Source organism: Pieris napi, chromosome 15 (genome assembly GCF_905475465.1).
Source record: "Pieris napi chromosome 15, ilPieNapi1.2, whole genome shotgun sequence".
NCBI lineage: Eukaryota > Metazoa > Arthropoda > Insecta > Lepidoptera > Pieridae > Pieris > Pieris napi.
This window is the reverse complement of record NC_062248.1, coordinates 1,554,011-1,568,861: the sequence shown is the minus strand read 5'-3', so window position 1 is coordinate 1,568,861 and position 14,851 is coordinate 1,554,011. Positions and strand designations below refer to the sequence as shown.

At 34.8% G+C, this 14,851-nt stretch overlaps 1 protein-coding gene across 1 annotated transcript; it reads left to right on the top strand.

The window, feature by feature from the left end:
• Window positions 1-6,482: 6,482 nt before the first annotated feature.
• Window positions 6,483-14,602, top strand: LOC125056833 (elongation of very long chain fatty acids protein 7-like). The gene is made up of 6 exons (XM_047660138.1): window positions 6,483-6,689; window positions 6,814-7,004; window positions 9,407-9,544; window positions 11,082-11,187; window positions 11,955-12,091; window positions 13,424-14,602. Exons 1-6 carry the CDS (start codon window positions 6,629-6,631, stop codon window positions 13,673-13,675), a joined length of 885 nt encoding a protein of 294 aa, XP_047516094.1. The 5' UTR covers window positions 6,483-6,628; the 3' UTR covers window positions 13,676-14,602.
• The last annotated feature ends 249 nt before the right edge of the window (window positions 14,603-14,851 follow it).

Below are 14,851 nucleotides of genomic sequence, written 5' to 3'. Positions count from 1 at the left end.
AAAATTCTCGTGTCACAATGTTCGTTCCCATACTTCCGAAACGGCTGGACTGATTGTTATGAAATTTGTTATGCATATTCAGTAAGTATGAGAATCGGCTACTATCTATATTTCAAACCCCTAACTGATAAGGGGTGTCCATCCCAAAAAATATATTTTTATTTTTTAGAATTCTTTATTTTTTACATACAAAAATACATACAACCCAATACGATAAACCCCTATTTTTTATTAATGTAGATAGTTATATATATTGAACTAAAACAATGTTTCCTATAAATAATATGTTAGCAAAACAAAAAACAACGTTTGTCGTATCAGCTAGTATAATATATATAATATACTGCATACTATGACTTCAATTTTGAGTTTTCTACCGGGTCACAAGGATGCGAGATCAGCGGTACAGATATTGAGAGAACTCCAGTTGTTCTGGAAGTGCTGGCAGGTGCTGACAGTAAGAGTGCTTCCTTACAACAATGAACCATTCTATAGAACATGGGGCAAACGGGCAGGAGACTCATCTGATGTTAAGTGATACCGCCCCCCCATGGACACTCTCAATGCCATAGGGCGCGAATGCATTGCCGGCATTTTAAGAATGGGTACGCTTTTTACTTGAAGGACCCTAACTGGAATTGGTTTGGAAATACTCCAGTGTATGTTCTACACCACATAGCGAAGGTGCGCGGCAAAAACTGCCTTAAAAAATATTCAGTTGTGGAACGACGGCCGTCGAGGTGATACGGGTGTAATTTCGTATTCTGCCCTGACGTCCGAGGGCTCGAAGTATCATCAATACTTGGCGATTCAGAGTGGCGGGGAGTTTCTTGCCAGATCTCTCCCGCTGCCCCCCCCCCTGGATTTGGAAACTAGTAGTCAATGTAAATTTAGTCCTTCCAATTTTTTATTTGACGTCCAAAGTGTACTTACCGACATGAATAAATGAATTTTGATTTGATTTGTAAATCAATGAAAACCTGAAAATAAGTAATAAAATTCGTTGAAATCGGTATTATTTATTTTCAATTAAACTAATATATAACTATAGCTTAAAAACAAAAACAGGATTTAAAGATAATTATTCATGATTGTGGCTTCTATTTTAGGGTAGTTTTTGGCAGTAAAAATATTATCAATATAAATTTATCGCTGAAAGATTGTTTTATATTATACTATCGGTCCCGATAGACGTTGTCCTGCATGATATAACAAGCGATTAGTATATTAAACAAAGTATGAATGTACCGACTGCAGCGCCATCTGCCGGGCTAATTTGTGAATCTAAACCATCCACGGCGCCACCCAAACATTTACAATTTTTTTTATTAAAATCCGTCTAGCCGTTTAAGAGGAGTTCAGTGACATACACACGTACAGTAGAATCATAAATATAAAGATATTATTATAAAGTATGTTTTGCACATCATCATAATAAAAGTTTCAAACAAATGAGCACCCTCTGTATTTAAAATTAGAACACTGTTTTTTCTAGATTTAGGTTGAAACGCTTTTTTCGCCATATATATATAGTCCGGTAGCGTTTGTAAATACAAAAGTCATAGTAAGCCGGCTGATATTAACATCGATAGTTTATCTTGTATGACTTATAAGCGAAATGACCGTCAACTGCTTGTTTACAGCATACTGAGCTGGAAAAAAAGTGTGCTGCGTCATGGAGAGGGGGCTATTCGTCAGCGGACAGCTGCTCACTTGAACTATATATAAAAAAATCGAGTAAAGTCATACTACGCCTACTACGGATGAAATTTAACTAGGTCATTGTTCAAATATTTGGAGCTACCAAAATAATAAACAACTATGTGGGTAGTGGTGGAAAGACCGTCAGCTGACTCAGTAAAGACCTAAAAATTAAAATATTATAGCTTTGCTACAACACTATTTTCATATGCATTACCAAAATATGAACCCCAACCCTCCCTTCAAAATAATAATATAATACTTCGAATTAAATTTCGGCTCTTCAACGTTGGTCTAAAAGTCTCAGCATCTCAATTATCAGCCATATCATGCAGCATACTGGATTGAAAAAGTCTCTGGAAATTAGTGCTGATCTCGAGAATAATAGAATAAAAAGAAATTCGTTACAGCTCAAAAATTTAATTGCCAGTATCAATCAATATAATTTTGACTTTAAAGGATAGTTTCTGGAATACTATTAATTTCATTGGAGCAAACATTAAACATCGACAATGTTTTGTTGTATCTGTTAACGTAAAATTGTAAATACCGTTAGATTGTAATCTATCTCGCGAGATTATAAACTGTCGAAAGATTGTGAACCTCAGCGTATTGCTTACAATTAAACGTATTATTATTCGGTAGATTGTACTCTATCGAAGTGAAACCGTCAAATTACTATCTAAAAACTGTCAACTGTCCGAAGGTTGTCCCCGATTGGGCGGCTTTATAGTAGACCGTTAATTAGTAATACGTTAAATTGTAAGCAGTACGTTGAGTTCACAATCTTTCGACAGTTTACAATCTCGCGAGATACATTACAATCTAACGGTGTTTACAATTTTACGGTGATATATCCACTAACGCCAGTTCCCTTGGGTGTGTCACGCAGACGGGGTGATTTGTAAAACTGATAAATCAGTTTTACTCAAAATGCTTGAAAAAGAAACTGATAACGACCCACCACAAAGATGTGACGTACTTATTTATAATGGATTTTTTATGTTCCAAGCATTGAAAGATGTTCCCTCTATATTTGGCAATATTTCGAACAAATTCATTCAAATGTTTACTGAAAAACCTACGAGCATTGTAATAATCACACTCGATCGTTATTTTTCGCCATCGATTGAATACCACGAATGTTAAGAGGCAGTGTCACCAGCTGTCAGAATCGTATAAAGTGAGGAAAAAGAAGAAAATAATGTTTTAAATGGTTGAATGAAAACGAGGTAAATCAAGTACCCCATCAGCCACCATGGTATAACAGATTGGCGGTATGGAATTTTTGTCGATGCACTTTATTAGAGCTGATTTATTTTTGGAAATCTTATATTGATAATTAACGTGTCCAAACGTGACAAAATCGAACAACACGAAGAGAACTACTTAGCACACGACAGGTTCTGATGATGATTCATCAGAGGACGGTTGCGCTAGTGATGATGTTGATAACGAATAAATTTTTGTTGTATTACTATTGTACACTCAATGTTGTTTTTTATTATGCTTATCGTTAATTTACACATGAAATGAAACGACAAAAACATAAAATATTCGCACTGTTCGAATAATCTGTATGTGTACAGCATCAGCTGACGGTCTTTCCACCAGTAGACACGCAGCTGATCGCTGTTTCGTACTATTAATTATTAAAACTGTTACGTGGTCAAGTTTCAAACGGCGTACGTACCTATTATAAATTTATTTTACGTATTTTTTTTGTAAGTTCACGCGAGCGGTTGACGTATACGCTCTTCTTGCCCGCTCTACGCCCTTGACTTGCGAACTGGTAGTAAATGTAAATTTACAATTAATTTAACTTCTTTTGTGTCAGCGTAAAAACACTAGCCAAATTGCTACCCTACCTCCCGGACTATTAGGTTGTATTTCCAAAGTATAAATAAACTGATCCAAAAAAAATGGTTTCTGTAATTACAAAGAAAATAATTTTTTTTAAAAATCAGCTACGATCTATACGTATGATTTTTCTATTATAAAAAAACATATAAATTACGATTCTGTAATAATACCAGGTGCATGTATCCAATTCCTATGTCCTTCTCGAAAAATCTACCCTATAACGGGACTAAGCATATGCGAAATAGTAGCGAGTTCGTTCAGGCGTTTGAGGATGACGTCGATTTAATAGCGGAAGGAGAGACCGGCAGTGAGATACAGCAGAACCTGAACCCAACGTTGAACCAGATACATAGATGGGCATCCGAAATAAACTAGAACTAAACTAAATAGGACAACGTCGTTACTCGCAACAACCCTACTGGCCGGGATGAGATGAGAACTGCCTTGCGATTCTGTAACTCACTCTCGTTGTGAAGCAGTCATTATCAGTATCAGTATCTCCTATTCTGATAAGGAGGGAGCTTGTAGTTTATTGTTTATCAGAATGCCAAATGGTAAAATGACTGCTTCACGAGTGATTTGAGCGCGACAGCCGCCGCGAAAACCGCTGTGAGAATTTGAAAAGTGAGTTACAGAATCGCAAGGCAGAGGGCGGACACGTTAGCAAAAGAAGTGGCGGAAAAAATTAATGCACAAAACCTTAATACGCCGCATATGTAAACAATAAACGTCAGATAAGGCAAAAGACGTTAGAAGTATGGGGGGGGGGGGGGGGATACAGCTGGAACTACAAAACTACTGTAGATGAAGTGATACTCAGAGACATTTATTAAGTTTTAACTGTTTTTTAAACCATATAAAGGTATAATATTTAAAAAAAAATTTTTTTTTTATAATTTGCATGTAGTAAATTTTTTGAACTTTTTTCAATCAATATTTTTAATCAGGGTAGTATTATATATGTATCACTATAACCTTCTTTTATACTAAAGATGTATATATACTTTAGTGTCACATAAAAAATATACACATAAATAATTAATTGATTAAAAACAACCTAACGTTTGCATATTCTATGGGCTTCATACTTTCGATTGGTATAGAATTTATCTAATAATCATACCGGTGAAATGTTTAAAAAAATATTTTTTTTTTTAATTAATTAATCATACTCTGGACTGAAATTTGCTAGGCAACCCATATGGATTATATTTATTGACATATTAAATTATATATAAAATAAGTTTCATTAAATAAGCATCTCGGTGAAGGTCGTTGTATAGCGGGATCTTAGACCAAACTGCTTGGATCGCTTTTTCTCCTTGCGAGACCCTTTCATCTTTAACCTCTTAAAAACAAAATTATCACTTACACTTCAAAACTCACATTACATACACTTACTAAAAATCTCAAACAATATCTTGTCAACCTGTCCTATGCTGATACTGAAAATATTCTTATTGTGCCAAAATAGTTTAAATATAAATTTGTGTTATGTAGAAATCATAAAGTTAAATATAGTTTACATGTTAAAAGGAAGAGACTGGCTGCCCACAACACAAGGAATCCTATCTCTCTTCCTTTCTTTCTTATCGTTGTACAAAGCATTACAAATACAATTTTAACTAAATTTCCAATTTTGAACAAAAATTTATTCTTAATAGTAGGGAAGCCCACGATGCTAAATGGGGATTTACTCGAGCGTCGTAGAGATCTATTGGGATGCAAAGCTAGATAATAAGAAGAAAAAAATGTTATGTGATATATACCTTTACATCGGTGGGGGAAGCGGCTATAGATTTTTAAATATGTAAAAAAAAAACTGTTGCATGGACATCCTCGAGCGCGTCAGATATTGATAGCATCAATGCCCTACGTATTTTTAATAATGTACGTATGTTAATCTGATCGTTTGCATGATGCGGGTGGTTGTATTTAAGGGTTGAAAATGAAAAAAAAAAATTAATCGAGCGCGTCAGATTTTCTAAGGGAGTGTTAAGTGCACCAAAAAAAAGCTCTCATTCACTAATCTGACGATTTCGATGGGACGCAAACCCGCGGCCATTTTCATAATGTGCAAAAAACATTCGCCATTTTAAAATACTCAAGCGCGTCAGATTAAGATATAAATGGTTCATCTTTATGTTCTAAACGTACTGTCTCATAATCTGACGATTATGTAGAGGGATTCGCCTGATCTGACAAAAAAAAATTTGAAAAACGGTTCACCTTAAAGGCCATCCCTGCAACTTCCCGCTAATTCCATTCCTGGGCTCTTAAATTGATATTTTGAGCTCGCTGAGTTCAAAGAAATAATATTTCTATGCATTTGAGCTCTCCCAGCTCGAAAGTATGATAGAAGATTCATAGAACACTATTTTTGGAATTTTCAAACCGCAATAACTTTTGAATGGATCAAGCAATTTTCACGCGGTTGATGGCATTCGACGCAGTTTTATCATCCTCATAAGTAATTTTAATTGATCGAACCACAAATTTCAGGGTAATCCCGAAAAAGCAACTTTTTCGGGTTTCTTTCGTTCACGATATCTCTCGAACGAATCAACCGCTTTTTTTCAAGCTCAAAGGCGGATTAGTTTTTGAAGTTGATCGATAAAGAAACCAAATCGATAAAAAAATTTTTATTTTTTTTGAGATTTTTCAAAATTTCTCAAAATCTATCGGTCCGAATCGGTTCAAATTCACAGGAAATGTAATTTTGAGCTGATCTGAATGTCAATGCGTTTCACACTTGGAATTACATCTGAATTAAAAAAAAACAAATAATAACTCGATTAAGTATTCGTGTACAAGAGTACACAACAGAATTTAAAAAACGTTTAAAAGAACCCTTCCGTTAAATTTATTTGAAATGCAAATAAGTGATTTCCAATTTAAATAAGGTGACACCAAATGTGGATCTCACTTATCGTCCCTGATTACAATGGAATGGCTGACAAGTTAATAATAAAAATTATTTTCTAAAATTGTAATTCAGTTTTTAAATTTAAAGCCAGTGTTAGATTGATATCTGTATATAGTCTGTATTCAATTTTGGAAGAAAATGGCAACTTTAATAAGAACTATTTGGCTCGGGTATGGTTTTATCTTCGATGAATTAGCAGGTATAATAAACTACGAAATTCTGAGTTGACTAAGTTTATTTGTAAAATAACTTAGTTTATTTTTTGTATAATATTTAATTTGTCGGTGATTTAAGTCACGTCACTTGATTATTTAATTTTTCAGATCCAAGAACCAAATCATGGTTTTTAGTGGCCAAGCCGTATCAAGGATTGTGCGTACTCGGGCTATACCTGTTGTTTGTACTGAAAATCGGACCGAATTGGATGAAAAACAGACAGCCATTTAATGTCGATAAACTTATGATAATACATAATCTTATCCAAGTTTTGGCGTGCTCTTACGTCTTTTATGAGGTTAGTAGGTGAAAGTTAAATACATTTTTTTTCCCTACTATGAATAATAATCGATTGCAGTCGTCTGCAGAACTAGCCATAGCCAGTGACGCCACGCCACATCTTAGCTAAATCTCTTATAGTTGACGATATTTCTGCTTTATTCACCATATAAACGAGATTTTTAGATATATTAGTAATAATTATGTTAAACCTGCATCAATATGAGTTCAAAGCTAAGTTATATAATCTAACTAGCAGACCGGCCAAGCGTTCTGTGGCTAAGGTTTTTGTTATATTACATAGTAGCAAACTATTCAAGGGAAACGGTAGGAGAACACCAGTCATAGGGACCACCATGCTTTTTTAGTGGTTATGCCATTAAATTGTAGCTTATGTGAAACGTTGGTACTTTCAACACAGCGCCATCTGTTGGAATTGTAACTATCAAATAATAAACAAATATTTTGCAATAAAATAATATTGCGGGTGTAAATTGAGAAGTGAGCTATCCTATCTTTTAAGTTGGATCAATCTACACGCGGTGTGCAAATTTGATTGATATCGGTTCGGTAGTTTAGGAGTCCATAGCGGACAAACAACGTGACACGTAATTTTTATATATTAAGATAATCAACGTATATAATACATAGGATTATTTTCAACAACAACGAATCGTATACAATGTTTTATATATACACATTTTATTCCATCAGCGTGTTACGGTTATTTTAAGGACTGGCCGGGCGTGTGAATTTTTAGGCCAATCCGACATTCTGAGGTGGATAGACCTTTATGGGTAGAGTACGGCCTCCCATTCTAATACGTCTATGGTTTATTTAAATTAGAATACTACGTGTAACCGATAGTCGATCATAAATCAAGATATCTAACTTATCGCTATCTGAGAGTTAAGTTTCGACCTTTAAATCTTACATTTAATTTATCAAATCTTTAATCAATTAATTAAATAGACGATTCTGCGTTAGAAATATAACCACACAATCGGTGCTATACCGTAAATGATCATTTTTTTTTGTATTTCAAAAATACATTGCGCAGAAGCAGTGTTGGCCTAGTGGCTTAACCGTGCGATTCTCATCCCTTAGGACGTAGGTTTGAACCCAGCTGTGCACCAATAGACTTTCTGTCTATATGCGCAATTAACATTTCCTCGCACAGTGAAGGAAAACATCGTAAGGAAACCGGCTTGCCTTAAAAATAAAAATAAAATATGTTTATTATGGAACATAAGATAAATCAGGTATCAGTAAATTAAATTTGAATCTGTAGGCATCCCTACTCATCGGCAAAGAAGACAGAGGGTGCAGGCCGAGAGAAAAAGCCGGCGTAAAAAACTCTCGCTACTCTTTTAAAATAGCAAATCATCAAACAACACTTATTTAAAAAAAGTCAAAGGCCTTGTTCAAAAAGTCGAAGCCGTGTGTCAGGCACAGGAGGCTGAACACCTACTTGCCTATTAAATTCACAAATGATCATGAATAACACAAATAATTGAGGCTTAGACCTAAAAAGGTTGTAACGCTGGTATATCAAAATCCAATCCCCGTTTGTCGGAGTTACGCCCCAGTTTAGCCAGACGTAGACTCTCTTTGTTATATTCCATTCATTCGTTTCATAGCAATTAACAATTCATTATGTCGCTATTACGTGAGTGGTTAATATAGAGTAAAAATAAAATCCTCTATTATTTAAAGCACCCCGATGACCCAGGAACCGTGCAAATTAATTAGCGGCCTAGTATGTAAATCGATGCAAAAGTTAATGTACAATACATAATGGAACTTGAACTCTGATTAGTTCAAGTAATTACAAACTCACATGTCATGCGCATAATTATAATTCCTGAATACAACGTCTTTATATTCTATATTGTGTAATTTTAGTGAAAGATTTCCATAATGGCCAGTCATCGTTACGTTTTTATTTGACAGGAAATAAATGGCCTACCCATTTATTACTTACCAAATGTTTAGTTAAATGGTCACCTAATGCCTCCACCATTGCTTCTTGTTTTGGTGGACCCAATCTAAATACATATATAGAGGGGTCACTCTGCATCTTTCACCGCATTTACCATGAAGAGTGTTCAGACGAGTTGTTCGAATATCATCATCGGATGACGAGGCAGAATACGAAATTCCACCCGTATCACCTCGACGTCCGTCGCTCAACTGCGTGTTTTTAAGGCAGATTTTGCCGCGCACACCACTATGTGGAACCAGCTGCCCACTAAAGTATTTCAGAACCAATTCGACTTAGGGTCCTTCAAGAAAAAAGCGTATCAATTCTTAAAAGGCCCTCTGGGGTTATATTAATCTTGCCCTTTATAACTACTTTAAAACTCGTCGATCACAAGTTCCGAAAAAAATATAGTGTTTTTCAATTTTTTTTAATTTCAGGCCATCATATACGCGTGGGGCTGGAAGTATAGATGGTTCTGCGAACCTATAGATTATAGCTATACTGAACATGCATTAAACGTGGCTGGAATGGTTCACCACTACTACATGCTCAAATATCTGGATTTACTTGACACGGTAATTATATATTTAGTTCTTTTTGAGATAATCAACTTGCAATGTCCGAGAATGACTTTATAATTATAATAATAAGCCTTTATTCATCCACATCTTATTGAGACACATTTAACAAAAATAGATATTCATAAAATTCTTACTACTCTAAAGCGGGCTATAGACGGACCGCATGTTGCAGCCGATACCGACTGCTCTAAGCGGTCGCCTCACGGCGATCTGCAGTTTCCATACTAAATTCATATTCACAATACACGGACCGCTCGAGCAGTTCCTGAGCAAACCGCATATTGCAGTCGGTCTTGACTGCAACATGCGGTCCGTCTATGGCCCGCTTAAGACGTGGTCTCTGCCCGGGAGAAGATCTCCTACAAGTATTTCCATCATATTTTATTATGCGCCATCTTAATCCAATTATTTCCAGCTACCCTTCCGATCCCGTCGGCCCATCGCTCTATTTGTCTGCCCCTGTTCCTTTTCCTTTTGGACCAGTCCATTAGGTTACTGCTTTAGACCATCTGTATATCTCCATTTGAGGTGTAGGGCATGTTAATAATAATAATAATAAACCCGTTTAATTTCCAAATCATGACAAAAAAATGATATATACAGCTTAGATTTATTAAATTTTATACATTATTCTAGCTATCTTCAGTACCGTCGATCGGAACCCCTTCCCCGTGAAGAGGTTCCGATCGACGGGCTCCTAAAGGGCTCCTCTAGCTTTTCCCAACTAACTCTGTCCATGGCATTCTTTCTCTTTTCTTCTTCTCCTTCTTCCTCTTTATCCTTTCGATACAGTTATCTTTAACATCCACCTTTTATCTATGTATATTGCTATGTGCCCCGCCCATTGCCACTTCTGTTTTAGAGCATAATGTAAGGTATCTATCACTTTTGTTATTTGTCTTATTTTTTCACTTTTAATTTTATGTATTTTCTTATTTTTTAGTACGCTTCTTTCAATTGCTTTGTGGCTTGCTACTAGTTTGGTTTTTATTTTTGCGTTGTAGGGAATGTTGCTTAGCATCAATTAATTCTTTTTGGTTTTCTGCGAATACATTCACTGTTATGTTTCATTTGTCGTGTAGTTGATTTTCGAGAATACTTCTTTCTATCGCACGCTGGCACGAACGTATGTTGGCTTTTGTTTTGTTCTTGAAAATCCAATAAAAAATCCATAATATATACAAATACTCATGCATTGTACAATGATTATTATATGAAAATTACTACAAAAATTAGGCTAAAAATAGTACATAAACATTCAATAGAACTATACGGATGAATAAGTAAAAAGAGGATATGTTATTTAGGAAGTTGGTAAGACTTACAAAATATTTTATTAAAGATATACCTTTTCACTTATAAGTGAAGTGATTACAATATGAAATTTGAACTTTATATTACATTCAGGAATTCGTTATCCACATATGATGTGGTCAAGTCCTAAATAAAACTAAACCAGTGGAAATCAAAAAATAAAAAATACTTAAGATTTATTAAGCTATGGATTAAACACACAATTTCATGTTTTCAGATATTCTTCGTTCTAAGAAAGAAGTCCAACCAAATTTCATTTCTCCATATTTACCACCACACAGGAATGGTGATGATGATTTGGGGAGCAGTAACATATTTCCCAGGTAATAATAACCAAAATAACCACACATCATCAAGGTAGCGGAGCAGTGTTGGCCTAGTGGCTTCAGCGTGCGACTCTCATCCCTGAGGTTGTAGGTTCGATCCCCGGCTGTGCACCAATGGACTTTCTTTCTATGTGCTCATTTAACATTTGCTCGAACGGTGAAGGAAAACATCGTGAGGAAACCGACATGTCTTAGACCCAAAAAGTCGACGGTGTGTGTCAGGCACTGGAGGCTGATCACCTACTTCCCTATTAGATTTAAAAAATGATCATGAAACAGATTCAGAAATCTGAGACCTGAAGAGGTTGTAGCGCTACTGATTTTTTTTAATGAGAAAAAACAAATGGTCACAGAAATCGGAGGCCTTAAGAGAGGGCACTAACCAAAATCACTCACCATAGATTCGATTTTGTCCAAGTATGTAATGCTTGAAGTAAAAAAAAAACAATATGTATTGATCCTTCACGTAACGTTGTATTAATAATAGTATTTCGGTCATACAATGCGCAGAGGCGATAAGAACTTGGAGAATCTGATCGTGGTTGGTACCACAGAAGGCACAAGATCACATGGCCTTTCACCAACCGGATGGACCGATCGAGTGAAAGACTCATTGTCCTCAAAACTGTACACTGTAATAAGAGAGGCGCTGAAGAGAAACCAGTAGAAATAGAAGTTCGCTCAAGATGTTTCCTCGCTTACGACGCTGAGACATGAGCTACAGACAAAATTCTCTCGTCTGACATTGCTGTTTCTCATTTAAGGTGGTCATGGAACTCTGATAGGCATGGTGAACTCCTTCGTGCACGTAGTGATGTATGGCTACTACCTTCTCACCGTCGCGATGCCAAGTGTGAAACAGTCGTTGTGGTGGAAAAAACATATTACGCAAATACAAATTGTAAGTATCATGTAATTATTTTGTAATAATAAACGGCTCATATATTAGAGTCGTTCCTCCAACTTCGATTTTTTTCCCTTTGGAGTGGAAACTCCTGGGCTGTGGGGTTCAAGTGCACAGGCGCTAATTAATGGCGCCTGATAGATAGTACCGGTTACTCCAGAGCTGGTGATTCCCTCGCTCAATGAATAAGTATCGCAATACAGCGGGAAATGCTGCCAGTGTACACTGCCACAGGGAAACAAAACACAAACTTTAAATTTGTTTTAATTTTTTTTATATTAATTTTTAATTATTTTTATTATTACTATGAAGGTTAAGAAAATTGTAAATACTGTATATTTGATTGTTATGTTTTGGTTTTAAATAAAAAATAGAAAACGTAACATTGTACAAGTAATAAAACCTAATCTTCATTAAGAGCGTAATACAGGTAAGTAGGAAGACTTATAAACTATTTTTTATTTACCAATTTTTTACTTTATACTTATATAAAGTAAAACATATATACTTTTATAGTAAAGTGTATATTTTTTATTGAAGTGAAACTTCTTTAGACGCATGAGGGTAAAATTTATACGGAACGTCACGAAGTTGTGCAGCGTTTTTGTCTAAGAAAAGGGAGAGAGTGAGAAGGGTGAATTACTTTATAGAAATTCTATTTTTAAATTAAATATTTCGTAAAGAGAATTATGAAATATTAGTGTTTTATATTTTATGCAAAATAATTTATTGAAATCTCAAATGACGAATTGTAAATAAGAAAAGAGCGTACCAATTCTTGAAAGGCCGGCAACGCACTTGCGAGCCTTCTGGCATTGTGAGTGTCCATGGGCGGCGGTATCACTTAACATCAGGTGAGCCTCCTGCCCGTTTGCCTCCTATTACAAAAAAAAAAAAAAATGCCACGTGTTTTTATTCTCGAAGATATAAATTAAAAAAAAAAAATATTATTTGTATTAATTTTCGCTCTTTTCGCTTCACTTTTAATATTTTAATGACAATTATTTCCTTAATTTAAATTCATTAAATTCCTAACATATCTTCCTTTTTTTAGATTCAGATTTGTATAAATATGAACAAGAGTTAAAAATTAGTTTGCCAAAAAAGTGCGTACTTTACACACTTCACTTCTGACATGTGTAAAGTCACTTCTGACATGTGTAAAGTCACTTCTGACATGTGTAAAGTCACTTCTGACATGTGTAAAGTCACTTCTGACATGTGTAAAGTCACTTCTGACATGTGTAAAGTCACTTCTGACATGTGTAAAGTCACTTCTGACATGTGTAAGTACGCACGTACTTTTTTTTAAATTTAAATTTGTTACAGATTCAGCTGGCCTGGTGCTGTATCCATATGTTTGTCTTGGTCTTCAAGCAAGACTGCGGATACCCACGTTGGGTAGCAATACTCTTCCTCCCTAATGATTTGTTTATGCTAACTTTATTCGTGGACTTTTACATAAGGACCTATATAAAGAAACCGAAGGTTACACCAGTTCAGTCTGAAAGCAAAGAAAAGATGTTTGAAGAGTCGATCGTACGGCAACGGACTGTTGTAGACAGTCAAAAGGAATTATGATTTTTAAATAATAAAAATATCTCTCTTATAGAGAGATCTCTCTTTAGAGATATTTTTAATAGATACGGACATTACTAAAAATTTATTAAGAATATACCACCTTATTAATAAAATCTGACGATACTCAGATTTTTCATTCCGTAGAATTCTGACATTTCATAAGTGTTGCTACTAAAAAAGTTCTCCACCGAAAAAGAGACAAACTTGACTTATGATGGCAATAAAAAAAATGCCACGTATTTTTTACGTTTTACCTACAAAAAGGTAAATCTAAATATTTACTTAATCGAGTGACCTAATACAAAAATAACAAATATTTCAATATCACGAACAATATATCGAATTAACTCTAATTACTTTATTCATGTTTTATATTCATGATGTTCAGCCTCGTAATGAAATTGAAATATGTGCCCGGCCAAAAATGTTTGCCATCTCTGACATGTCAAAAAATGATAGCTGTCAGAATTCTACGGAATTAAGAATCAGAGTATAATTGTTTCAACTAACTACCGTAACTAATGTACTTAAGGTCTCTTTTCACCACAGCGTAGACACAATTTAATGGAAAGAGACGAAAGAGTACTTCAGTTAAGATTATTTAAGTTAAAAGAGTATTTAAGGAGATATGAAAGATAAATGGTAAATATATATTTTTAAGTTTAAGTTATGTTCTTGTTCTATTATATGTACGAAATAAAAATATAGTATAATAATTAAAATTATTTAAACTCCTTTGTCAACCTAACCCTTATGTAATGTATGTCGCAGCCAACTAGCTTAATTAGCCCTTCAATCAACAGCCTAGCCTATTTACTAAACAGCGTCGGAAAACCACAACTTTGACGGTGTGCAAAGTTTAATAAAAAGTACAATGGAAGAGTGTAGTGACAATAATAATGTGAATTTATCTGTGACTGACTTAAGCAATTTAATTTTTAAAGAAATACGTTTTATATCAGAAGTTCCATATTTTTATTTCTCTCACATTCTTTCCTATGAATGATCTAAGCATTAGCCAGCCAGTTTATTAAATGTTACAAACGCTACGGGAATATCTTTCAGGCCGCTATTTGAGCGGCGTTATTTAGTAAAACATGTTGTATGCATTGCATGTAAGTAAATTCAGAATAATACATTTTTATCGATGGTCATTAGTGCAGTAGAACAGTCTTA